This window comes from Lagenorhynchus albirostris, chromosome 5 (assembly GCF_949774975.1).
Source record: "Lagenorhynchus albirostris chromosome 5, mLagAlb1.1, whole genome shotgun sequence".
NCBI classification, from domain to species: Eukaryota; Metazoa; Chordata; class Mammalia; order Artiodactyla; family Delphinidae; genus Lagenorhynchus; species Lagenorhynchus albirostris.
Window position 1 is genome coordinate 24,419,356 of NC_083099.1, and position 26,989 is coordinate 24,446,344.

Below are 26,989 nucleotides of genomic sequence, written 5' to 3' on the forward strand. Positions count from 1 at the left end.
TTGCTTTCTGTTTACAGTAGAGCACCAACAAACATTTCGCCTTTCTCTTTTTTTGTAGTAGAAGAGCTTAAAAAGGAGAGGCATGTTAGTGATCACAGTAAACTCTTGGCATTTACAAATTGAACGCTTAACGTTAGTATTTGTGAGCAGCTCTGGAAATCCATGCAGTGGTATTTTGTTGGAAATTGTGTTGCAAAAGGTTTACTTCTCATAGAATACTTACGAGAAGCTAGACAGGATTAAGGATCTGCACCATTATCTACATAGAATTAAGAGGCTATGTTTTAGATGCCTCTGTCTTCAGCCGCTTCCATAAAAATTTAATATGAGATGCCAGACATAGGTTTGCATCAGAATTACTTTTCTATGATGTGAACGATATGTAGAAATATTTCTGGTAGCATCTCTTGAAAAAAAGAACTAGCTGTTAGTAGAACATCTGAATTCCCAAATAATGAAATAATTAGCTCTTATATTATGAAATTATAAAGTATCAAATGAGTGGTTTTGAAGAATATACAGTGTTAAAGCAGTGGATAGTTTAAAAACATAAAGCAAGTACACAGATACAAACTTACAGAACTACGTGTGCCTTAAAATCCTTTCGGTGTGTTAGTACTTTGAGGGGATGTTTGGGGTACCAAATTAGCGTGGATGTTTCAAGGTTACAAATCTACAAGGATTAAAACAATAATACAGTAGTAACAGTAGAACCATTTGTTGGATACTTGCTTTGTGACGAGTTTTTAAAAATAGAGGGTTTTTTCCTGCTGGCTCTATCTATAATGAAATTTTAAAACTCCGCTTGCTGATACTACCATATTCAGCTTATGATTCCAAGTAGTCCAGTAGACATCACATTAAAAGAAATATATTGTCTAAAGGAGAATTTATAAACACACTTGCTTTAGGTAGTCCCTCAAGTATCTTACAAACAGTAATGAACATTAAAATGGATGGAGCACTTTGTGCCAAGCCCTGTGCTTTACATGAATTCTTTTTCTTAATCTTTCTAACAACCTGAATTGGTAAGCACCTTTAGCGGCCTCTAATTTATGGACGAGGAGACCGAGATATAGAGAGCTTGTGTGACTTGACCACGGCCATACACATAGTGGGCTTGATGAACTGCAGGATGAACCCAAGGCCAGTGGACCTCATGTCTGCGTTATGGTATTAATGGTCTTTATTTGGTCCATTACAGGTCATAATGTTTAAAAGCATTATATGCAGTGATCGTGAACAGTAAAAATTAAGGGCAGCAATGAGGGTGGAATTTTGGTATATCTTTTGGCAACTTCATGGTTGCCAGATTACTTGCTTTCAAAAAAAAACCATCAGTGAAATCTGTAGATCTCACATCTGCTCATAAGTGACATTATTTCATTAATTTTTATCTTGATCTGGACAGTGCATTATTTTTCCCATTTCAAGCAAAATGACAATGTTTTAATCCAGCTCCTATAGTTGATATCATTAACTCACCTTTATGTGACAATGTATAATATTTGATATGGACCTCTGATGGAAGGTTATTAATAATAGCTTATTAAGTGATCACATATTATTTAAGATCCTATGTATAATTTTTTAAACTGTTTTATTCAGGTTGGTTTGACTTCTACAAATGCAGAATTAAGAGGATTTATAGATCAGAATCTCAGTCCAACAAAAGGTAAGGACAGTTGAATAAAAATTTTCTGCATTGAGCTAGTTTTATTGCATTTGCTATATAAAATAAACAGTTAAATGAAGAATTACTTTATGTATAATAATTATATAATATTACTGTGTTATATTCCAAAGAACTGTCGTATTCCAAAGAACTTTTATCATATAAAAGTCAGTTACCTCTGAGAGGTGGAGAGGGGGAGAGAGAGAGAGAGAGAGAGAGAGAGAGTTTTGAGAGACCCTATTTGCTAGTGGTGTAACTTGTAAGGAATACAGTAGAATGAATGAATATATATGTAATTCCTTTGTGTAAAGTAGATGGTTTACTGGGGGAATGCTTATATCAGAAATCTGATCCATCCATACAAGAATTTGTGCAGGACACTTGTCAGTATCTTTCACCATATATCTTTCAACAGTGTCTTTTAGTATGTAGAAATAACATCTGAAATCTTTATGGTTGAAATGATATAGTGTTTGGGATTGGCTTCAGAATAATCCAGTGAGGGAAGAAGAGTAAAGTGAGTGGAATTATAGATACAACAGAATTCTCTGTGAGTTGGTTAATGGTTTAAGCTGGGTGATAGTTATACGGGGTTTCATTATTGTTTTCTCTCTTCCTTTGTATATGTTTAAATTTTTCCATTATACATATATAAAGGTAAAAACAAAAGTGTCTACTATTACAATACAGATAGCTATGAGAGAAACATCAGCTTCCTCAAAGACTTTATGTCTAAGGTGGGCTATGTATGTCTAAGGTGGAGAGAAGGCTAGAGAAATCTGTATTTCCGTATAAAAATTGCTAGTTTAAGAGTAGAAATGGTCTGTAGAAGTAGTCTAAGAATTAAAATGTATTATGAAGCAGTGAAAGAGATACTTGAAGCCTTGATGCTTGTCATTTTTCCCCCAGTTTTTTAAATTGTGGTAAAACACACATAACATAAAATTTACCACTTCAACCATTTTTAAGTGTACAGTTTGGTGGCATTTAAGTACATTCATATTGTGCAACCATCAACACCATTCATATCCGTAACTCTTCATCTTGCAAAACTAAAATTCTACACCCATTAAACAATTCCCTATTTTCTCCTCCTCCTTTAAACCTCTGGCAAGAACCATTCTACTTTCTGTATCTATGATTTTCACTACTCTGCGTACCTCATATAAGTAGAATTATACAGTATTTGTCTTTTTGTGACTGGCTTATTTTGCTTAGTGTCCTCAAGTTTCACCCATGGGGTAGCATATGGCCGAATTCCCTTCCTTTTTAAGGCTGAGTACCATTCCATTTTAAGTATGTACCACATTTTGCTTATCCATTCATCCATCAGTGGACACATGAGTTGCTTCCATATTTTAGCTATTATGAGTGATGCTGCTGTGAACTGGGAGTACAGATATCTTTTTGAGACCCGGATTTAGTTCTTTCGGATATAGTCCAAAAGTGGAATTGCTGGGTCATATGTCATATGGGTCAAATAACAGAATTATTTTTTTGAGGAATTGCCATTTCGATTTTTACAGCAGCTGTACCATTTTACATTCCCATCAACAGTGCACAAGGGTTCCAGTTTCTTCACATTCTTGCCAACACTTAACTTATTATAGCCATCGTTATAGGTGTGAAGTGATATCTTATTGTGGTTTTGATTTGCAGTTCCCTAATGACTAGTAATATTGAACGTATTTTCATGTGCTTATTTGCTATTCATATATCTTCTTTGAAGAAATGTCTACTCAAGTCTTTTGCCCATTTTTGAATTGGATTTTTTGTTCTTTGTTGTTGAGTTCTAGAAGTTTTTATGTTCTGGATATTAATTCCTTATGAGATAAATGATTTGCAAAATTTTTCTCCCATTCATCAGGTTGTCTTTTTGCTTCCTTGATAGTATCCTTTGATGTGCAAAACTTCTTTGTTTTGATGAAGTCCAGCTAATCTATTTTTTCTACTATTGCCTGTGCTTTTGGTGTCATTTCCATTTAGTGGTTGCCAAATCCAGTGTCACGAAAATTTTCCCCAATGTTTTCTTCCATGAATTTTAAAGTTTTAGCTCTTTGGTTTAGGTCTTTGATCCATTTTGAGTTAATTTTTGTATATGATACAAAGTCAGGGTCAAACTGACATAAGGATATCCAGTTTTCCCAGTACCATTTGTCAAAAAGACTGGCCTTTGACCATCGAATGGTCTTAGCACCCCTGTCAAAAATCAGTTGGCCATATATGTGAGGATTTACTTCTGGACTTTTTATTCTATTGCATTGGTCTATATGTCTGTCCATATATCAATACCATACTGTTTTAATTACTGTAGTTTTGTAGTATGTTTCAAAGTCAAAAAGTGTGAGTCCTCCTACTTTATTCTTCTTTGAGATTGTTTTGGCTATTTAGGATCTCCTGCAATTCCGCATGAATTTGAAGATTACATTTCCCATTTCTGTGGAAAAGGCTGTTAGATTTTTTTAAAAAATTTATTTATTATTCATTAACTTTTGGCTGCATTGGGTCTTCGCTGCTGCATGCGGGCTTTCTCTAGTTGCAGTGAGTGGGGGCTACTCTTTGTTGCGGGGCACAGGCTTCTCATTGTGGTGACTTCTCTTGTTGCAGAGCACAGGCTCTAGGCGTGTGGGCTTCAGTAGTTGTGGCACACGGGCTTCAGTAGTTGTGCCTCGCGGGCTCTAGAGCGCAGGCTCAGTAGTTGTGGCGCACGGGCTTAGTTGCTCCGCGGCATGTGGGATCTTCCCGGACCAGGGCTCAAACCCGTGTGCCCTGCATTGGCAGGCGGATTCTTAACCACTGCGCCACCAGGGAAGCCCAGGCTGTTAGATTTTTGATAGAGATTGCATTGAATCTCTAACTCACTTTGGTTTTATTGACATCTTAACAATGCTATGTCTTCTTATTTATGAACATATTCAACTTGTCCAAGCCTCCTTTAATTTTACCATTTCTTTTTGAAGTCATGAAAAGGTTCTGGAAATAGTGGTTGTAGCTGTATAACCTTGTGTATATACTGGAAATCAGTGAATTTTTGGGTATGTGAATTATACCTTGATTTAAACAAAAAACATTTTCTTCAACTTAATCTCTCCTTCCAGCCCTCATTTGTTCTCCCCATCATTATCAGACTTCTTGAAAGAAGCTATACACTTACAGTCCCATTCTCAGCTTTCATTCACTTCTCTGCCCAATGTAATCTGGCTTTTGACTCCATTAATCCATTGAAACTGCCCTTGATTTTGTCTTTTTTTGTTTTCGGTTTATCAGCTTTTGGCACAGTTAATGTGCCCCCCACCCTTTAAAAATAACCTTTTAATTTTAGAACAGTTTTAGGTTTATAGAGAAATCACAGAAATAGTACAGAGAGGTCTCATAAACCCCTCACTCGGTTTCCCTACTGTTGACATCCTACATTATTCTAGTACAGATTTTATAATGAATGAGCTCGTATTGATACACTATAATGAATACAAGTTCATACTTTATTCAGACTTCCTTAGTTTGTAGCTAATGTCCTTTTTCTGTTCCAGGAGAGCATTCAGGATACCACGTTACATTTCATGATCATGCATCCTTTGCTTCTTTTGGCTGTGACAGTATCTCAGACTTCCCATGTTTTTAATAACTTGACAGTTTTGAGGTGTACTGGTTAGGTATTTTGTAGAATGTCCCTGAATTGGGATTTTTCTAATTGTTTTTCTCATACTTAGATTGGGGTTATAGGTTTTTGAGAGAAAGACCACAGAGATAAAGGGCCATTTTCATCACAACATATTAAGGGTATCAACATGACTTATCATTATTGGTGTGAACCTTGGTCACTTGGCTGATGTAGTGTTTGTCATGTTTCTCTACTGTAAAGGCACTCTCTACCCCTTCCCCCTTTCCATACCATAGTCTTTGGAAGGAATTCATTATGTGGAGCCCACACTTGAGGAGTGGAGAGTTTGCTCCACTTCTTTGAGTTGTGAATATCTACATGATTTGTTTGGAATTCTTCCACCCTAGATTTGTCTCTTCTCCCCCATTTATTTATTTATTTAGTTAATTCTTTCTTTATACCAGTATGGACTCATGGATATTTGGCGTACAGTCTGGGTCATAGTCCAATACTACTTCAGTTTTTTTGCTCAAATTGTTAGGACTATGGCCTTTGGGAGCGTTCAGTTGCTTTTCTGTGTCCCTTTGACATATTTCCAGCCCATTCCTCAGATCAGCCATTTTCCGAAAGAGTCCTGATTCCTTTTTATAGAGAATGTTGTTAGAAATCAAGGTCTTGGTGCTAAGCGAGCTCATCGTTACTAGGGTGGTGTCTTTCTTTTTGAATCACTGTTTTTCTTTGTGTCTGTGATACCACACTTTTTAAGTCTTACAGGAAGCAGTACAGTGTAGTGGTTAAGAACAAGGGCTCTGGAGGATGAGGGTGTAATCTTGGTTGCACTTCTTATACTCCACCAAATGTGTAAATCTGAGCAAGGTGATCTCTAAGCCAAAATGTCACATCTGTAACGATGCAGATAATAACGGTAAATTGCTCATAGGGTATGTAAGGATTAAATGAGGTAGTGCACGTAAATCACTTAGTACAACCCTAGCACATAGTAAGCATTCATTAAGTGCTTACTCCTTTTCCTCTTGTTAATATTTTCATCTTCCTTTTTGGCCATTCCCTTCAGTCTACTCTCCTCGCTCTTCTTTTGTTTGTCTTCTAAATGTTAGTGTTCCATGGTTTTCTTTTTTTTTTGTGGTGGTGGTTGTTGTTTTTTGTGGTACGTGGGCCTCTCACTGTCGTGGCCTCTCCCGTTGCGGAGCACAGGCTCCGGACGCGCAGGCTCAGCGGCCATGGCTCACGGGCGCAGCCGCTCCGCGGCATGTGGGATCTTCCCAGACCGGGGCACGAATCCGTGTCCCCCGCATCGGCAGGCGGACTCTCAACCACTGCGCCACCAGGGAAGCCCTCCATGGGGTTTTTGTCTTAGTTTTTTTTCCTCACCTTGTACATTTTCCCTAGGCAATTTCATCTATTCTCACTGCTTTTACTTTGTGTATGGTTGATTCTCAAATCTGTACCTCTGGCCCAAACCTTTGTATTGAGTTTTTGTATATTTAACTGCTTATGGGACACCTTCATTTGAATAACTTATATGCATCTCAGACTCAGTCTGTCCATAATTAAAGTGATTATTTCACCCTCTCAAAACCTACTTTCCCTTTTCTTTATCTTACTGGATAGTACAGTAGTACCTTTCACCCTTTGCCCAAACCAGAAACTGAAGCATCATCTTTGACTCCTTTTTTGACCTCTCTGCTCCCAGTCAAATCACTTACAAGACTTGTTGATTCCAGCTACATATCTCAGTTCTCCCCACCCGCTTTCTCTATTCCACTGCTATTATCTTAGTTCAGACTACGATAAACTATTTCCTGGATTACTGTAGCTATTTTACTTGCTTTGAGATTTTATGTCTTTCTGTTTCATTCACTGTACTATAGCTACATACTTTTTCTCAAACACAGATCTGAACAAGTCTTCCCAAGTTAAAAAAACATTTTTTGTTCCTTATTGCCCTCAAGATAAAGTCCAAACTCCAGTTTAAAAGATCCTTCATGATATGGTTCTTGCTTTCATCTTTAGCCTTATCTCAGACATTTATGCTTCTGCTACACTGAACTACATTCTCTCTGTCTGTCTGTCCCTCTTCTCCCTCCCCTCCCCCCTTCTCTCTCTCTCTCTCTCTCTCTCTCTCTCTCTCTCTGTCTGTCTTTCTGTATTCTCTTCTCTGTACCTATAATGCCATACCTTTCTGACAGCATCCTCACTTCACTCCTGATAGATATACATTTCACCTGGCTAATTTCTGTTCATTCCTAGCATCTAAGTTTAGGTCTTACACCCACTTGGCCCATAAGCCTCTAATACTCTCTACTTATCCTGATTGCAGTATTTATCACACTGGACTTTAATTTTACTGATTTACTTATTGGTCCCCACCTGACTCCATGAAGTCAGAGACTTTTTTATCTTATTCATCACTGTTTCTGTAGAATAGATACTTCAAAGTAACTATTCCATAGTAGCTGTCCCAAACTGGAACTTTGTTGAAAGAATGCGTGTCTTTCCTTCTACCTATAATTCCCTTGGCCACTGGGCAAATTCCTGTTTATGCTTTAAAATCTAGCTGAGCACGAATTCCTCTGTACCTCCTTGTTACTGAGCCTCCTTTGTGTTAACCTTTGGACCCTGTAGATACTTTGTGATTGTCCTTATCACATTATATTGTGTTTCTTTATAAGATTGTCCTTTCTTTTTTTACTAGACTCTGAGCTCTTTAAGGACAGTGTCTTTTTTTTATATATATAAATTTATTTATATTTTATTTATTTTATTTTTGGCTGCATTGGGTCTTCAGTTGCCGTGTGCAGGCTTTCTCCAGTTGTGGCGAGCGGGGGCTTCTCTTCGTTGTGGTGAGCACGGGCTCTTGTTGCTGAGCACGGGTTCTAGGAGCACATGCTTCAGTACTTGCAGCACGTGGGCTCAGTAATTGTGGCTTGCGGGCTTAGTTGCTCCACGGCATGTGGGATCTTCTTGGACCAGGGCTCGAACCTGTGTCCCCTGCACTGGCAGATGGATTCTTAACCATTGCACCACCAGGGAAGCCCAGGGTCTTTTTTCATATTTTTGTCTTTGGAGTCTAGCTTGGCATCTAGTGCAGTTATATATATTCAGTAAATTTTTTAAAGTTTATTTTTTATTGAAATATAGTTAATTTACAACATTCTGTTAGTTTCTGGTGTACATCAAAGTGATTCAGTTATACATATAAATATATTCTTTTTCATATTATTTTCCATTATAGGTTATTACAAGTTATTGAATATAGTTCCCTGTGCTATACAGTAGGACCTTGTTGTTTATGTATTTTATATATAGTAGTTTGTATCTGCTAACCCCAAACTCCTAATTTATCCCTCCCCTCCCTTCCCTTTTGCATACTAAGTACATATTGAACTGCAAGAGCTTGTTTTGCCATAGCATTTCCAGACTTTTAATGCAAATATTTACTTATCTAACCTTTGAGAAATGTATAAAGAAGGAACTTGCCTTGAATGCCTTTTGAAACAAAGTGTTAAGATATTCAGTGAGGAAGGTTTCTGAGCTTTTTGTCTTAGGGCATCTATCTAAGAGTTGGAGGTCTAAAAGTTACATAATTAATTAAAATAAGAACAAGCCTGAAGATGATTTTATTCTGCCATAACCAGGCGAGTAGCAGAGGATTCGAAAGCAGTTGAGTATTCATATATCCTTGTCATAAATCATGTAATTGTGTATTATTTTTTATTTTATTTTACTTTATTATAAATTTATTTCCGGCTGTGTTGGGTCTTCGTTGCTGTGCATGGGCTTTCTTTAGTTGAGGCGAGCGGGGTCTACTCTTCATGGCGGTGTGTGGGCCTCTCATCGTGGTGACTTCTCTTATTGCAGAACATGGGCTCTAGATGTGTGGGCTTCAGCAGTTGTGGCTCTCGGGTTCAGTAGTTCTGGCTCTTGGGCTCAGTAGTTGTGGCTCACGGGCTCTAGAGCTCAGGCTCAGTAGTTGTGGCACATGGGCTTAGTTGCTCCGCGGCATGTGGGATCTTCCTGGACCAGGGATCGAAACCATGTCCCCTGCATTGGCAAACAGATTCTTAACCACTGCACCACCAGGGAAGCCCTGTATTATTTTTTTAAATGAAAGAAAAGATAGTGTAACTCAGGGCTTCATTATCTCTAGTGTTGAAAGCCCAGCGGAACCTTTGTTGAAGCCAGGGATTCCTTTATTATCTGAGAGGTACATGCTGTTTCTTGGGCTATATCTTTGGGTGGTTCTGGCATGTGAAAGAGGCCATATTTGCCTGTAAGCTGTATGCGTTTCTCAGGCAGCTGCTGTGGGCTGAATTGCTTGTGTCTCTGCAGGTAGATGAGCCCTGCCGTGTATCTTCCTCTTGCTCCTTTATGTCCTCAGCAGAGCTAGCAGTGCCACCTTGCCAGCTCCTTCATTGCTTGCACATCAGATTGAAAATATGTGTATCTTTTACTCACTGCCAGTTCTGCACTGTCCAAGAGATTGCAGTAGCCTACAGCTATGGAAATGACAACCTACTAAAAGGAATGCAGCAACTCAAAAGAGGGAATATCCCTGGATAATCAGATTCCTCCTATGGAGGCAGAACTAATGGAAAGGTAAGAGAGAGCATGACAGGAAGAAAGAAGAATGGAACTCTCAAGAGGATACAGTTGGAACACCGAGAAAGTTGTTTTGGAACTAAAAATATATTCACAAGTCTTGAATCTAAGGAAGATTAAAAACAAAAAAATGGCCAAAGATGTACCATGAGCAAAACAATATTGATACTAAATAAATATACTAACAGCCTCAAGCTATTAAAGGGACAAAGAGAAATATTGTATTGTGATGAAAGGAACAATCTACCCAACAATGCAATTTTTAGGAAATGGGCAAAACTTATGACTAAACAGTTCACCGAAAAATATTAATGGTTCTTAACACAGATAAAAAGGCACTGTACCTCATTCACAAACCATACGTAATTTAAAATTACACTTGAGTACCATTTTTCACTCTATAAGGCTGGCGAGTATTAAGAAGTTTGATAAAACACTGTTGTCAAGGGTGTAGGATAATGTGCTCTCTTATACTGCTGGTGGGAGCATAACCTTTATGGGAAGCAATTTCACAGTATTTATTAATTTAACATTCACATTTCCTTTGACCAAGTGGTCCCAGTTTTGGGAATGTATTCTACTGATATGTTTATAAATTTGGGAAATAACATTTAATCTTTGTAGTATTGTATGTAATGGCAAAATATTGGCAACAGTGTAAATCCATCAGTAAGATCTGGCTAAATAGATTATGTTCAATACATATAATGGGGTTCTATGCAGATGTAAAATTGGGAGTGAGAAAGCTATGTACAAGTATGGAATGATCTACAAAGACACATTATTAACAAAAGCAAAGTGCAGTACAATTGCCGAATAACCATTTGTTTAAAAAGAAGTGACGTAACAAGCACACGTATCATGTTTCTTGTAAGGATACACAAAGGCTTGACATTCCTTATCTGGTAGTTAGAGAAACAGTATCTTTCACAGAGAAGTTTTCATCTTAATGAAGTCCAACATTAAAGCCTCATTTTTTTTTTCATGGATCACACTTTTTGGTGTTGTATCTATAAAGTCATTACCACACTGAAGGTCAGTTAGATTTTTCTCTTATTTTTCTTCTAGGAGTTTTACAGTTTACATTTAAGTCTGTGATTCATTTTGAGTTAATTTTGTGACAGGTGTAAAGTATGTGTCTAATTCTTTTTTTTTTTTTTCTGCATGTGGATGTCTGGTTGTTTCATCCTCATTTGTTGAAAAGACTGTCCTTTCTCCATTGAATTGCCTTTGCTCCTTTGTCAAAGTCTAGTTGAAAGTATTTGTGTAGGTCTTTTTCTGGGCTCTCTATTCTATTCCACTGATCTATTTTCTTATTTTTTTGCTGATACCACACTGCCTTGATGACTGTGAGTCTTGAGGTTGGGTGGTATCAGTCCTCCAACTTTTCTTCTTCAATATTGTGTTGGCTATTCTGGGTCTTTTGCCTCTCCGTGTAAACTTTAGAGTCAGTTTGTTGATATCTGCAAAATAACTTGCTGGGATTTTGATTGAGATTGCATTGACTCTGTACATCAGTGGGAATAACTGACATCTTAACAATATTAATTCTTCTGTGCATAAACGTGGACTTCTCTCTCCATTAATTAGATCTCTGATTTCTTTCATCACAATTTGGTAGTTTTCCACATATAGATCTTATACATATTATTGGATATATCCTTAAGTATTTCATTTTTTGGTGCTAATGTAGATGGCCTTGTGTTCGTAGTTTCAAACTCCAGTTATTCATTGTTGGTATATAAGAAAGCAGTTGACCTTTATTTATTAACCTTGTATCCTGCAACCTTGCTATAATCATGTATTAGTTCCAGGATTTTTTTTTTTGTAAATGATATTTTTGTTATTGGTGGTGTCTTTTTTCTTCTTTTCTTTTTTCTTTTTTTGGCCACGCTGCGTGGCATGTGGGATGTAAGGTCTTAGTTCCCTGACCAGGGAGCAAACATGTGCCCCCTGCAGTGGAAGTGTGGAGTCTTAACCACTGGACTGCCAGGGAAGTCCCTGTAAATGGTATTTTTAATTTCAATATCTAGTTGTTCTTTGCGAGTATGTAGACACACAGTTGGGTTTTGTATTTTTTGTAGCCTGCTCCCTTGTGAAACTTATTTCTAGTAATTCTTTTGTGGATTTTTTAGGATTTCCCTTATATACTCTCACGTCATCCGTAAATAAAAAGTTTAACTTTTCCTTTCCAATTTGTATTTCTTTTTCTTTCCTAACGTCACTGATCAGGACTTCCAGTTCAAGGTTAAGTAGAAATGGAGAGAACAGAAATCCTTGCCTTGTTCTTGATCTTAGGAGGAAAGTATTGTCTTTTATTATTAGGTGTGATATTAGCTGGTAGAATTTTCATAGCCACCCTGCAACTGGTTGAGTAAGTTTCCCTTCTAAGTTTTCTGAGTGTTTTGATAATGAATGGTGGATTTTGGTAAATGTTTTTTTTCTGCACCTATTGCAGTGATTATATATGGTGGGAGTAATTTTAGCCCATGAATATGGTGAGCTACATTGATTGATTTTTACATGTCACAAAAACTTTGGATTCCTTGCATAAACAGCACTTAATTTTTTAAAAAATTAATTATTTTTTTGGCTGCGTTGGGTCTTCGTTGCTGTGCGTGGGCTTTATCTAGTTGTGGCAAGCGGGGGCTACTCTTCGTTGCGGTGCGCGGGCTTCTTATTGTGGAGGCTTCTCTTGTTGCAGAGCACGGACTCTAGGCGTGCAAGCTTCAGTAGTTGTGTCATGTGAGCTTAGTAGTTGTGGCACACAGGCTCAGTAGTTGTGGCACACGGGCTTAGTTGCTCTGTGGCATGTACGATCTTCCCAGACCAGGGCTTAAACCTGTGTCCCCTGCATTGGCAGGCAGGTTCTTAACCACTGCGCCACCAGGGAAGCCTAACACCACTTAATTTTGAGAGGAGCTTATGAGTTCTCCATTTGGAGAGTATTGTTGATTAGAGCCTGTTTTGTACTATTTTTAATCCCTTATAATCTAGAGATGATTCTGGAATCCCTGTGTAACAGCAGGGAACAAGTTGAGGTTAGACAGAGTACATACGTTTATAGTGGTACCAATTGTTCAGGTTTTGTAACGTTTTTTTAAAAGATCTTCACAGCCTGGAAACAGAAATAAAAGAAAGCATTTTGTGGGTAAGGCAGTAGGAAGAGAAGGAATTCAGAGTTTTCCCAAAAGTGTTGCTGGAATGGCTCCTTATAGGGGCCATATGAATGCATGTCTGGAAGAAGGGAATGTGAGAACTTACCTTCCTTGATGAGAAGAAGTTTAAAAGGAGCTGGAAAGGTGAAAGGGTAAGGAACTGGTATTAGAGATTATTTCAGTCCTCAAAATCTTAAAAAGAGAGTAGCTTGTATATTTTGGAGTTATATGTTTCATTAAAAAGGCTGCTAACGTTTGCCCCATTTTTTTTAAAAATTTTACTTAACAAATTTAAGTCCTCAAATATCTAGTAAGCTTTGTTTTATTTTATATTTCTTTGAACAGTAGGTATAAGCGACATTTGGTTGCTATTTCTATGAAAATTCTTTGGCAGGCTTCTGAATCTGAGGTCATGTTAGGGTAAGTTGGGCCTCTCTTGCTGTGTGAGGCTTCCTGAGAGATTGTATTTTAATAAACACAGTGAATGGTTCTGGCTTTGCCTTTTGAATCTGAATTTGTTTTCAGGATATTTAAAAATATCTTAATGATCTGATAATAGAGTAACACATTCTACAAGTAGTTTTATCGACCTGTTCAATCCAGTAGCTTGCTTTTCCTGTAGGACCGGTGCCATCTGATCTTTTTCTCTTTTGTATTTTTCTGATCTTTTTTTCTCTTGTGTTTATCTACGAGATAAGTTTTATTTAAATAATCATGTTTAGTTTACCATACTACATAATTAAATACTAAAATTAAATAAGAATGATCTTTTAGAAATAAACGTTAAGTTCCTGACTTAAAACAAAAAATAAAAGAAAAATTAAAATGTTTTTAAATAGACTGTGCTTACTACATCTTTTATCTTCCTGTTAACTGCTTTCGCAATGTATATTGTGGTTAGGTAGAATTACATAACTTTGTTCTGTGTTTTGATTGCATGTTCTAGATTTATAAATAATTTTGATAACACAGTATGTTGTACCTGAGACCGAATAAAATGGGTTTTTTCCCCCTTTTTTTTTTTTTTTTTTGCGGTATGTGGGCCTCTCACCGTTGTGGCCTCCCCCGTCGCGGAGCACAGGCTCCGGACGCACAGGCTCAACGGCCATGGCTCACGGACCCAGCCGCTCCGCGGCATGTGGGATCTTCCCGGACCGGGGCACGAACCCGTGTCCCCTGCATCGGCAGGCGGACTCTCAACCACTGCGCCACCAGGGAAGCCCTCCCCATTTTTTAATATACATTTTTATTCTCTATTCTGATAGTTAATATAAATTGCTTTATTATAGAGCGTGACATGATGATACCTATTTTTAATATCTTGAAATAACGAGTCACTATTTCTTATGAAAGGATGATAAATGGATATTACTCTTTTTGGAGGAAAGGATATCTGCAGTCTTGTTTCTGTAGTATTTCAAAATTCATTTTCAGTGAATCAGCTTGTAACTTAGTTGGCAGAGTAGAATACTGTTGATGTTAAAAGGTCCTTCTTTATGTGATTTCTTATTTGCTAGGTAGTTGGAAAATGGAGTTGATCTAATTGCCTGTTTTTATTTCCTATTCCTATATGGCTCACTGTCTTCTAGAAGAAAACTTCTCCACACCTCTAACTTAGCTAGCCATCTTGCTTACTATTGGTAACAACTATTGGTACTGGTTAATTTCAAACCCACAGCACTAAGGGAAGATGATAATTTTGATTGTCAATTGGAATTTAGTTCTAAAATCAACTTCTTAAATGTTTTCTTTTTTTGAATTTCCTCATTTAAATTTATCTTGTTTATGACCAACATAAAATTTGCATGAGTTGCCAAATCTAAAAGCAAAATATCAAAAATCATGCCTTCAAGTTGTTTAACAGCTTTGTTGCCAACACAGTGTTTTGGCGATTTAAATTGCAAATGTTATTTAGGAAAGATTAAATTGCCTCTTCTGAATTTAACCTGGTTTCTCCTCTGCTTTATAAATTACCTAGTAAATAAAAATGGTAGCTGTGTCTTTAAAAAATACTAAATAGGAAAACTATTAAAAGTTGGTAAAATTTTACTAACTGTATTTCTTTAGGAGTTTTTTATTCATTCTAATGAAAACACATTGTATTTTGCTTCATGTTGTAAAGTAAGTTTGATATATTTGAAAAGGGTCAGGTTTTGGAATCAGTGAAGCAGAGCTTCAAATTTCAGCTTTGCTATTTACTAGATCTACAATTGATAACATCGGAAATATACTAAATCTCTCTTCTGATTTTCACATTTGTGCTTTGGTGATTGTAATACCTACCTTGGAGGGATTATATTTTCTTATTTAACTCTCATGTGTAAAGCTTTATGCATAATGCTTAGCATGTAGTGGGTGCCCAATAAAATATTAATTCTCTTCTCCTTTACTTCCTTCATTGTTCCTTTGATATTTGAGCCTTTCCTTATCATTGTATCAATTATGTAGAAAATGTCTGCAAGTTGCTGGTTAAGTTATTGAAAAAGACCAGCCTGAATACATTTAATTACAAGCTGTATTTTGAAGTAAAAGGAAATTGCTATCAGGATTTACTGGTAATACAAATTACTTCTTTCATTTTCTGCCTGTGAAACTAATTAAATCCAATTTTTTGCATATCTCAGAATAAGCCAGGACCTGTTTTGTCATCCCTTTCTTCAGTGACATCCTTTACATCCCCTTTAGTGAGTCCATTTGGGACCCATTAAAGTGTGACGAGTAGCATGACTGACACTGCAGACATGTAAATTACAAATCTAAAAGAAGTGGAACAGAAGATGAAAACATTTATCTAACATGAAGGCCCTCAGTCTCTCAGATGAGCAAAGTAGCAATTAGAATAATAGTTTCTAAAAATTATTTATCTTTTTTCCATTCCCTGATTAATAAAGGTGATGTTTTCTTAGTATGCCTGGAGGTTTAGAGTGCTTTAGTCCAGTAGTTCTTAAATTTTAGCAAGCAACAGAATCACCTGGAGGGCATCTCATAAAGATTGACTCCAGAGTTTCTGATTCAGTAGGTCTGGGGTGGGGTCTGAGAATTTATATTTCTAACAAGTTCCTAGGTGAAGCTGATACTGCTAGCCCTGGACCACACTTGGAGAATTACTACTCTAAGGGTATGTAGAAGAAGTGGGGATTAAGCAAAAGGTAGAATCAGACTGACTTTTCTGCCTAAGATTTTTCACTCAATTCAGAAAACTTTTTCCAGTACCTTCTATGTGTCTACTACTGCGGTATCATCAAGCCTCACGTCTTAGACTTTCAAACCACAGATTTTGCTTTACGAAAGGACTCTACTGCCTAAGGAGCACTTCTAAAAGAAAAGACAAGTGAAGAAAGGAGGATAGGCTATCCATTTTGTTGCTTTTTCAAACCTCTGTCCTCATATTATAGCAATATTTTATCTTTTGCTAATTTTAATGCAAGAACATTGGCTCTTGTAATTCTATTTCTAGGTATCTCCCTAAGGAAGTAAATTTTGACTTATAATTAATATAGACAAAGACAGGTATTTATCATAGCATTGTTTGTAAATAGCAAAAAAGTAGCTCACACACAGAAGTATATTACTAGGTGATTTTAAAGTAAATTGTGTTTGTATATGATAGCTAAATTTGTAGTCGTATTTTGCTTATGAAGGAACACATTTTGAAAATAGAAAATGCTTAATACACATAATTATTTTACGTAGGTATGTTTTGATATAATTTAACCTCACATTTAAGTAAAATTGTATGTATTCTATGTTCTTAACTATGTGACATTTATAGAAAAATGAGGAAATCTATCAAATTACAGGTATCTTTTAGAATATGAGATTATGATTGATTGGTACTATATATTTTCTGCATTTTGTAATGTATCCAGAATGGAGTATTTACTTTTACAATGAAAATATTCATGTCATATATTTACATATATATATGTGTGTATGTGTATATATATATAAAGTTATCAAGTTTTAGTTGAAATACATAGAGAAAAGTACAAATATAGGTGTACAGTTCAGTGAAATTTCACAAACCAGCACTCGAAACTAGAAGCAAAATACCAGCATCCCAGAAGCATGCTTTGTGCTCCCCTTGAAGGCTAAGTGCTGTCTTGACCTCTAACAGGATAGACTATTTTTGTCTGTTTTGGGGCTTTACATATGGAATCATACAGCATTTATTCTTTGTGACTTGCTTTTCTTGCTCAACATGTTTGTGAGATTCATCCATATTGTATGTAGTTGTACTTGATCTTTTCTCATTGCTATATAATATTCCGCTGTGTAACTAAACCATAATTTATTTATTCATTCTAATGCAATTGGGCATTTGGGTAGTTTTCAGTTTGGGGATATTACAACTAGTGATCTGACAATATAATTTTAAAATACCGAGTCTGTCAAGTGTATTTTCGTAATTGAATTTTATTTTCCTATTACCTTATATTATAATTGAAGTTATGTTCTCATATGCAAATTCTTCAGTAGAATGAGTTTAAATTTTTTGGCAAAGACAGATAAGTTGATAGGCTGTTGGCAGTTGCAATCAGGAACATTACTAGACTCAATACTTTTAAAGCACTACACAGATATAAAAAAATTTTTTTAATTTAATTTTATTTATCTTCTTATACAGCAGGTTCATATTAGTTATCCATTTTATACATATTAGTATATAAATGTCAATCTCAGTCTCCCAATTCATCACCCCTCCAGCTGCTTTCCGCCCTTGGTGTCCATATGTTTGTTCTCTACATCTGTGTCTCAATTTCTGCCCTGCAAACCAGTTCATCTGTACAATTTTTCTAGGTTCCACATATATGCGTTAATGTACGATATTTGTTTTTCTCTTTCTGACTTACTTCACTCTGTATGACAGTCTCTAGATTCATCCACGTCTCTACAAATGACCCAATTTCATTCCTTTTTATGGCCGAGTAATATTCCATTGTATATATGTACCTCATCTTCTTTATCCATTTGTCTGTTGATGAGTATTTATGTTGCTTCCATGACCCAGCTATTGTAAATAGTGCCGCAGTGAACATTGGGGTGTATGTGTCTTTCTGAATTATGGTTTTCTCAGGGTATATGCCCAGTAGTGGGATTGCTGGGTCATATGGTAATTCTATTTTTAGTTTTTTCAGGAACCTCCATACTGTTCTCCATAGTGGCTGTATCAATTTACATTACCCCCAGCAATGCAAGAGGGTTCCCTTTTCTCCACACCCTCTCCAGCATTTGTTGTTTGTAGATTTTCTGATGATGCCCATTCTAACTGGTGTGAGGTGATACCTCATTGTAGTTTTGATTGGCATTTCTCTAATAGTTAGTGATGTTGAGCAGCTTTTCATGTGCTTCTTGGCCATCTGTATGTCTTCTTTAGAGAAATGTCTGTTTAGGTCTTCTTCCCATTTTGGGATTGAGTTGTTTTTTTTTTAATATTGAGCTGCATGAGCTGTTTATATATTTTGGAGATTAATCCTTTGTCCAATGATTCCTTTGCAAATATTTTCTCCCATTCTGAGGGTTGTCTTTTCGTCTTGTTTATGGTTTCCTTTGCTGTGCAAAAGCTTTGAAGTTTCACTAGGTCCCATTTGTTTATTTTTGTTTTTATTTCCATTATGCTAGGATGTGGATCAAAAAAGATCTTGCTGTGATTTATGTCAAAGAGTGTTCTTCCTATGTTTTCCTCTAAGAGTTTTATAGTGTCCGGTCTTACATTTGGGACTCGAATCCATTTTGAGTTTATTTCTGTGTATGGTGTTAGGGAGTGTTCTAATTTCATTCTTTTACATGCAGCTGTCCAGTTTTCCCAGCACCACTTATTGAAGAGACTGTCTTTTCTCCGTTGTATATCCTTGCCTCTTTGTCATAGATTAGTTGACCATAGGTGTGTGGGTTTATCTCTGAGCTTTCTATCCTGTTCCATTGATCTATATTTCTGTTTTTGTGCCAGTACCATACTGTCTTGATTACTGTAGCTTTGTAGTATAGGCTGAAGTCAGGGAGCCTGATTCTTCCAGCTGTTGTTTTTTTCCCTCAAGACTGGTTTGGCTATTCGGGGACTTTTGTGTCTCCATACAAACTTTAAGATTTTTTTGTTCTAGTTCTGTAAAAAATGCCATTGGTAATTTGATAGGGATTGCATTGAATCTGTAGATTGCTTTGGGTAGTATAGTCATTTTCACAATATTGATTCTTCCAATGCAAGAACATGGTATATCTCTCCATCTGTTTGTATCATCTTTAATTTCTTTCATCAGTGTCTTACAGTTTTCTGCATACAGGTCTTTTGTCTCCCTAGGTAGGTTTATTCCTAGGTATTTTATTCTTTTTGTTGCAGTGGTAAATGGGAGTGTTTCCTTAATTTCTCTTTCAGATTTTTTCATCATTAGTGTATAGGAATGCAAGAGATTTCTGTGCATTAATTTTTTTTTCTTGCCTTTCACTGTTGTGGCCTCTCCCATTGCGGAGCAGAGGCTCCGGACGCACAGGCTCAGAGACCATGGCTCACGGGCCTAGGCGCTCCGCGGCATGTGGGATCTTCCCGGACCGGGGCACGAACCTGTGTCCCCTGCATCAGCAGGCGGACTCTCAACCACTGCGCCACCAGGGAAGCCCCTGTGCATTAATTTTGTATCCTGCTACTTTACCAAATTCATTGAGTAGCTCTAGTAGTTTTCTGGTGGCATCTTTAGGATTCTCTATATATAGTATCATGTCATCTGCAAAGAGTGACAGTTTTACTTCTTCTTTTCCGATTTGTATTCCTTTTATTTCTTTTTCTTCTCTGATTGCTGTGGCTAGGACTTCCAGAACTATGTTGAATAATAGTGGTGAGAGTGGACATCCTTGTCTTGTTCCTGACCTTAGAGGAAATGCTTTCAGTTTTTCACCATTGAGAATGATGTTTGCTGTGGGTTTGTCATATATGGCGTTTTTTATGTTGAGGTAGTTTCCCTCTATACCCACTTTTGGGAGAGTTTTTATCATAAATGGGTGTTGAATTTTGTCAAAAGCTGTTTCTGCATCTATTGAGATGATCATATGTTTTTTATTCTTCAGTTTGTTAATATGGTGTATCACATTGATTGGTTTGCGCATAATGAAGAATCCTGCATCCCTGGGATAAATCCCAGTTGATCATGGTGTATGATCCTTTTAATGTGTTCTTGGATTCTGTTTGCTAGTATTTTGTTGAGGATTTTTGCATCTATAGTCATGAGTGATATTGGTCTGTAATTTTCTTTTTTTGTAGTATCTTTGTCTGGTTTTGGTATCAGGGTGATAGTGGCCTCATAGAATGAGTTTGGGAGTGTTCCTTCGTCTGCAGTTTTTTGGAAGCATTTGAGAAGGATGGGTGTTAACTCTTCTCTAAATGTTTGATAAAATTCACCTGTGAAGCCATCTGGTCCTGGACTTTTGGTTTTTGGAAGATTTTTATCACAGTTTCAATTTCATTACTTGTGATTGGTCTGTTCATATTTTCTATTTCTTCCTGGTTCCATCTGGGAGGGTTATACCTTTCTAAGAATTTGTCCATTTTTTCCAGGTTGTCCATTTTATTGGCATAGAGTTGCTTGTAGTGGTCTCTTAGGATGCTTTGTATTTCTGCAGACTACACAGATTTTTGTATTACTTTTAGAGCTTTGATAAGTTTGAAATGTTCTTATCATCTCGATTTTCTTTCTGTTTTATCCACTGGTACCCTTATTCCGAACTCTAAAAGTATAGTTCTCAGAATTTATTCCCTTCTTCCTATTGTCTGAGTCTTTAGAACAAGGTGGAAAGCACAAAATAATTCAAATTCTCCAGTAAAAAAAAAAAATCCAGTTTGTATATATAATATGTAAGTTATACATGTATAATCTTATTAGCCTCGTTGGTATTTTAAAATTATATTGTAGTGGCAGGCTCTTGAGACAAAGTAGGACTTGTACCTAGCACAGTGCTAGGTAAGTGACTCACAGGTGTTTAACATCTATCTGTTGAGTGGATGAAACAAAGACAAAATTCCACTATCAAGTTTTTCTCTTCTCAGGTTTTGTTGGCGTTTCCACTTGTCCACTCCCCTCAAATTTTGTATGTTTAGTTTAAAAACAGGTATTTGAAATGAGTAAGAGAAAATTGTTATTAGTGGAATTTTTTAAAGTGGAACTTTTTCTCAAGATAACCCCATAGACAAGTCAGAGGAGAGAAAGGTAAAATCGTGAAATCACTGGAGATATTACACATTTTAGTGATTTTTTTTTTATAGTTCAAATTTTGGGAGAATCTATTCAAATTCCCATTAAAATAAAAAGCAAGGTTAGTGTTATCATAATATTAGTTAAGGTGTATCGGTGAAGTAAATTCTACAATATATATTGGCTACTTATGAACAAAGAGAACTAGGGGAAATAATGCTTTAAGAGAAGGAAGATAAAAGAAGTTCCAAATACAAGGAAAGAAAGCTAGAGGCAGAGAGATCAGGAACAGTGAAACTGTCTGACCAGCATCTGTTATCCTAGATGATATTAAAGAGCTTTGTGTTGAATGTTGTTTTCCTCAACTCTCTTCTACTTTGGATCACAAAATTTTATAGTGTATTATTTAGTTAGAAAAGACAGCTAATCCTCTAGAAATTGTTATTTGCTGCCAGTTTTTAAAGCTTTCCTTGGTTTTTGGTTCCAGATCTTTAAACCTCACTATGAACCAACCCAGTTGTTGAGAAACATTGGATACAGTCATTGGAAAATCTTAACCATATGTGTTAGAGCGGCTACAAAGAAAAGGCACAGGGCTTAGGCCTGAAACTTCAGTGCTTTGTTTAATGTGTGTTTCAATTTTATGTAATTGATCAAAGCAAATATATAAAACTGCTACTTAATTTTGTATAAAAATATCTAAGTAACTGTTGCTTTATTCTGTAACATCAGATACTCAAATTCAAAGATAGTCTAGATTTTATTTGTTTACGTCGCTGTGTTCTCTCTTGGATTAGTATCCCAAGGTAATTGTTAAATGAACTGGATATTTTAAAACTTGTCAGCTTATACATGAAACTAATATAATATTGTAAATCAACTAACTTCAATAAAATAAATAAAATTTAAAAGTTTACTTAAAAATATTAATTCACATAGCAATTTCTAGAAAACATAGGTTAGATCAGGCTTTATTTAAATCAGTGAATTGTACTATCCTGGAGAGGTAAGCTTTTTAAGGCAGTATCCTTATCTCAGTTTCTATGAAATTTGATTTGGGGATCTTGTTAAGATAATTGTGACTGTTTTGCAAACCATGAGGAGAAAAGTAACATCTGGTATATCTGGAACACAGACTTTAAAGGATTCCAGCATTAACTCATACTAAGCTCAGTTGGTGTTGAACTGGCCTGGGGAATAATGTGTCATAATAGCATATGACCCCTGAGATGGTTTGGATCGAAAACCTTATTATATAAAGCCAAGGGGGCTGAGTCTGGGGCCTGTGATCAAAGAAAGCTTCTAGCATCTCCCTGCAGCCACATTTAGTTTTACTGTTATTACCTACTCCCTTCCAACTCATCCTGTATTTTTGGAAAAGGAGGGAAATGTCTTTCTCTGAGATTTTTCTATTCATATTAGATAGTTAGAATGCAATCACTTAAACTTAATCTCTTGGAATACAATAATTTATGGAGTTCATAATACTCAAATTGTTTCAACAGATACTCTTAGAAATTCTGGATTAGTTGATTAACCACAGTTCACAGCTCTTCAGCTGCACATTATGCTTAAGTTTCAGAAATTCCCTTCTGGATGGGAGAGTCAAAACAAGCCACCCAGGAGCAAACTCTTTTCTTGGTTGCAGAGCCGTTTCCATTCTTAACGTACATGAAATAGCTTTGCCATTCTTAGCTCTGCTAGTTTTTTCTCTTATTTTTGCTTGTGTTTCTATTTTCACACAATTCCCTGAAGTGATTAAGCTGATCTCAGAGAAATATTTTTTATTTTGTAATTTTAGAAAGATCTTTGAAAAGTATTTTGTTTCAGAAAGGATAGGCTGTCGTTAACAAACTTTGTTATCCCGTGGAGGCTGTGGAAATTCGCCATTCAGACCTCCTGCTTGAACGGAGGCGTAACTGACTGACAGTGGCAGCTGTGGTCCCTCTGGATCCACTGCCTCATTCTTGCTGAGGCCACCCACGCTGACTGTGGCTGCTCTCAGCCACGATGGAGCACAATGGAGTACTAGCATAGTCCCATTCTTGCAGGATGCCGAACTCCTGTGATGGGCAGAGCATTTCTGTTGCTGCATAACAAATTACCCTGAAACCTAACAGCTAACAACAAACATTTATTATCCCACACAGTTTCTGAGGGCCAGGCGTGGCTTAGCTGGGTGATTCTGCCTCAGGGTCTCTTGTGTATTGTAATCAAGCCCTGGGCCAGGGCTGTCGTCATCTGAGAGCTGGACTATGTCTGGAACATCTGCTTCTAAGATGGCTCACTTATGTGACTTTTGGCATGGGCCCTCAGTTCTTCCCTGGCTGTTGTCAGGGGCTTTAAGATCCTCGCCACATGGGGGTCCCCAAATTTGTTGGGGATAAGTAATACTGATAATTCAGTTTCCATCTTGGGTATCATTTTCTCTAAGACACTTTTCTAAACATCATCCCCACCTAGGGTTGCCGGGTATAGCAAATAAAAATACAGGACAATATTAGGGGCATACTCTAGAAACGTATTCATTGTTTATTTGAAATTCACATTTAACTGGATGTCTTGGAGCCCTACTTCTGGCCTCTCTGGGTTTAATTTGTCTCATCTGTGCTCCTGTGGCACCCTGTGCTGACCTGTCTTTGCATTCACACTATATATATATTTTTTTGCAGTACACGGGCCTCTCACTGCTGTGGCCTCTCCCGTTGCGGAGCACAGGCTCCAGACGCGCAGGCTCAGCGGCCATGGCTCACGGGCCCAGCCGCTCCGCGGCATGTGGGATCTTCCCGGACTGGGGCACAAACCCGTGTCCCCCGCATCGGCAGGCGGACTCTCAACCACTGCGCCACCAGGGAAGCCCCACACTATATTTTAATTATATATTTAGTTGTCTGTATCTTCCTACTAGGGTGAACGTTCCCTTGGGTAGGAACTATGTCTTGTTTATTTATTCACCGATATTTCCCCAGTGCCAAGTGCTGTGTTTGACCTTTATAGGTACTCAGTAAATATGCGTAGGCTATTCAAAGAAGGAAAATACTTGGCCTTGTAATTCAGTGTACTTTTTCTCCTCCTCTGTCTTTTTCTCCTCTTCACCATCATCATTATCATGATGAATGTCAAAGTAATACTAGTGTGGAGAAAAGGCAGGGAATTCCAAGATTCAAAAACTTGCTTTATCACTTTATATATAAACTTTAGTTTCCCCTTCTGATAGCTGGAGGTAATAACCTGTTTCCTGACTCTCTTGGATCATAGCTGCCTCCTGTCTCCCTTAGAAAAAAACTAAAAATTACTAAGCCTACTATTTTCTAGGAAATGTGCTAGTTTCAATAATTGGAAGCTGGGCTTTTATATAGTGGTAATAGGCTTAAGTAGTGGTAAGGACATGGAATCAAAAGCTCTGAGTTTGAATCCTAGCCTTGCCACACTAATGTCACATACTAATGGGCAAATTACTAAATTGTGTTCCGGAATGTCAATTTTCTCATCTCTGAAACAGCTAGCTGATACCTGATAAGGGCAATTGTGAAGATTAAATGGTACACATGTGACCTTGCACATGTTTTTGGCACATGGTGGGTACACAGCAAAACCCTAATGAAGCCTCTCAGCCTCGCCATGTTGTAATTCTTTGAGTGACTTTGGCTTTTGATTTATAGACATTCATAATTCTACCAACTGTAAATTCTCAGCCAAACACATATACAAAATATTTGATCCTGTGATTTCTCTTATTGAGATGGTTTACTATGGCAACAACATATCAGTAGAGTGAAGCTAACTTGTTTTATATCAGTCTAAAATAGCTAATTTTCCCTATATGTAGTGCTTGTTGAATCCTGTTCCCAGTGATGGAAGGAAACTACATTGAAGGATTGAAAATGGATGTTTACTATGATTATTTTTCTGCCCCGTGGTGACTTTTGTGATATCTCCTGCTTAAAAGCCAATATATAAGAAGGCTCATGAGATCCCACTTTCTCAGACTGTGGTTATTCTGAAAACTCAAGTTCAAGTGTAACTTTTGGCCCTTTGCTTCTCAAGAGGTTTAACCGTCCTTATTGGCCTCACATACATTAGGATTGCTGGTTGTACCCACCCCAAATCCCCAACTCTGTCTTTCCCCACTTTATCCCAGTGCTGTTCAGTTTAATGAATAAGGAAACTTAGTTTCATATAGATTAAATGACTTACCACAGGTCACCCACGTAGTCAACTGAGATTTGAATCCAGGTATCCTGACTGCATTGTGGTATGCATAGTACATTCCACTTGTTTTATTATGCAGCCAGTAGATTGGTGGACAAATATGTGGTATTATTTTTAATATTGTGAAGTGCTGTACAGAGATACGCAGTAACCCCTATGGCAGAAGGGTTTATAGTTGATTTAAGGGGACATAAGTTAAATAACAGAAGATGGTAAGTGCCAATGATTCATGTAACCAAAAAAACGACTACTGAAAATCAGAATTATTTTTAGCCATATAGAATATTTTAATATATTTTATTAATATCATTTGTGTCTAGATTCTTGTATCAATACTTAGGATAATGCTTTTGAGATTTATTTGTGTTGTGTGTCAGTTCTTTTTTGTTCCATTGTATGGATGTACCACAACTTGTTTATCCATCCATGAGTTGATGAACATTTGTGTTGTTTCCAGTTGTCGACTATTATGAATAAGGCTGCTGTGATTAACATTCAAATGCAGACTTACATGTTGACATAAGTTTTCGTTATGAGTGGAATTGCTGGGTCAATGGTATGTGTATATTTAACTTCATAAGAAATCACCAAAATGTTTCCCAGAGTGTCTGTACAAATCAGTCATCCCATCAGCGATGTATGAGAGTTCTAGTTGCCTTGCATCCTTGCTAGCACTTGATATAGTCAGTCTTTTTTCATGTTAGCTGTTCTAGTGGGTTTATATGATATCTCAGTGTGGTTTTAATTTGTATTTCCCCAGTGAGTAATGATGTTGTGCATCTTTTCACATGCTTATTTGCCATCGGCATATCTTCTTTGAAATAACAGTTCAAATTTTTTTGCCCATGTTTAAATTGGTCTGTTTGTCTTATTCTGGATACAAGTCCTTTATCAGATATATATATTGCAAGTATTTTCTCCCAACCTGTAGCTTGCCTTTTAATTTTCTTAACATTAAATTTTGAAGAGTAAATACCTATTCTATTTTATTTTATTAAAAAAAAATTTTTTTTGGGTTGCACCGTGCAGCTCTTAGGATCTTAGTTCCCCAACCATGGATTGAACCGAGGCCCCCTGCAGTGACAGTGCCGGGTCCTAACCACTGGACTGCCAGGGAATTCCCCATCTTTCCTATTTTCATGTGCAGTTTGTCAATTTAAAAAATAGTTTGTTCTTCTTTATGTCCTATTTAAGAAATCTTTGTCTAAGCCAAGATTACTAAGGTTTTTGCTTATTTTTTTTCTTGGAGTTTTATATAGTTTTGGCTCTTAAATTTAAGCTTGGGGTAAGTTTTGAATTAAATTTTTACACATGGATTGAGGTGAGGGGTGAGGTATATCTTTCTTACATACAAATAACCAATCATTATAGCATCATTTATTGAAAAGATTATCCTTCCCCATAGAATTGCTTTGTGCCTTTGTCAAATATCAGCTGATACATAGTTGAGGGTCTATTTCTAGATCCTATTTTGTTCCATTGATTTAAATATTTGTCTTTATGACAGTAACACACTATACTTACATAGCTTAGTGGTTCT

General features: G+C 36.8%; 1 protein-coding gene across 8 annotated transcripts in view; it reads left to right on the top strand.

The window, feature by feature from the left end:
• Positions 1-26,989, top strand: part of TFDP2 (transcription factor Dp-2) — a 164,961-nt gene that overhangs the window by 45,619 nt on the left and 92,353 nt on the right. For 6 of the 8 annotated variants that reach the window (XM_060149707.1, XM_060149700.1, XM_060149702.1 and 3 more), the window contains exon 2: positions 1,609-1,675. The exons of 1 other annotated variant lie outside the window; for it this stretch is intronic. Coding sequence is in view for 5 of the 7 variants with exons in the window: in XM_060149700.1 (XP_060005683.1) it covers positions 1,609-1,675 (67 nt within the window). In the remaining 2 variants the exon portion in view is untranslated. Of the gene's footprint in view, positions 1-1,608; positions 1,676-26,989 lie in introns of those variants that run through there. One more of the 8 variants, XM_060149710.1, reaches the window with a different exon arrangement.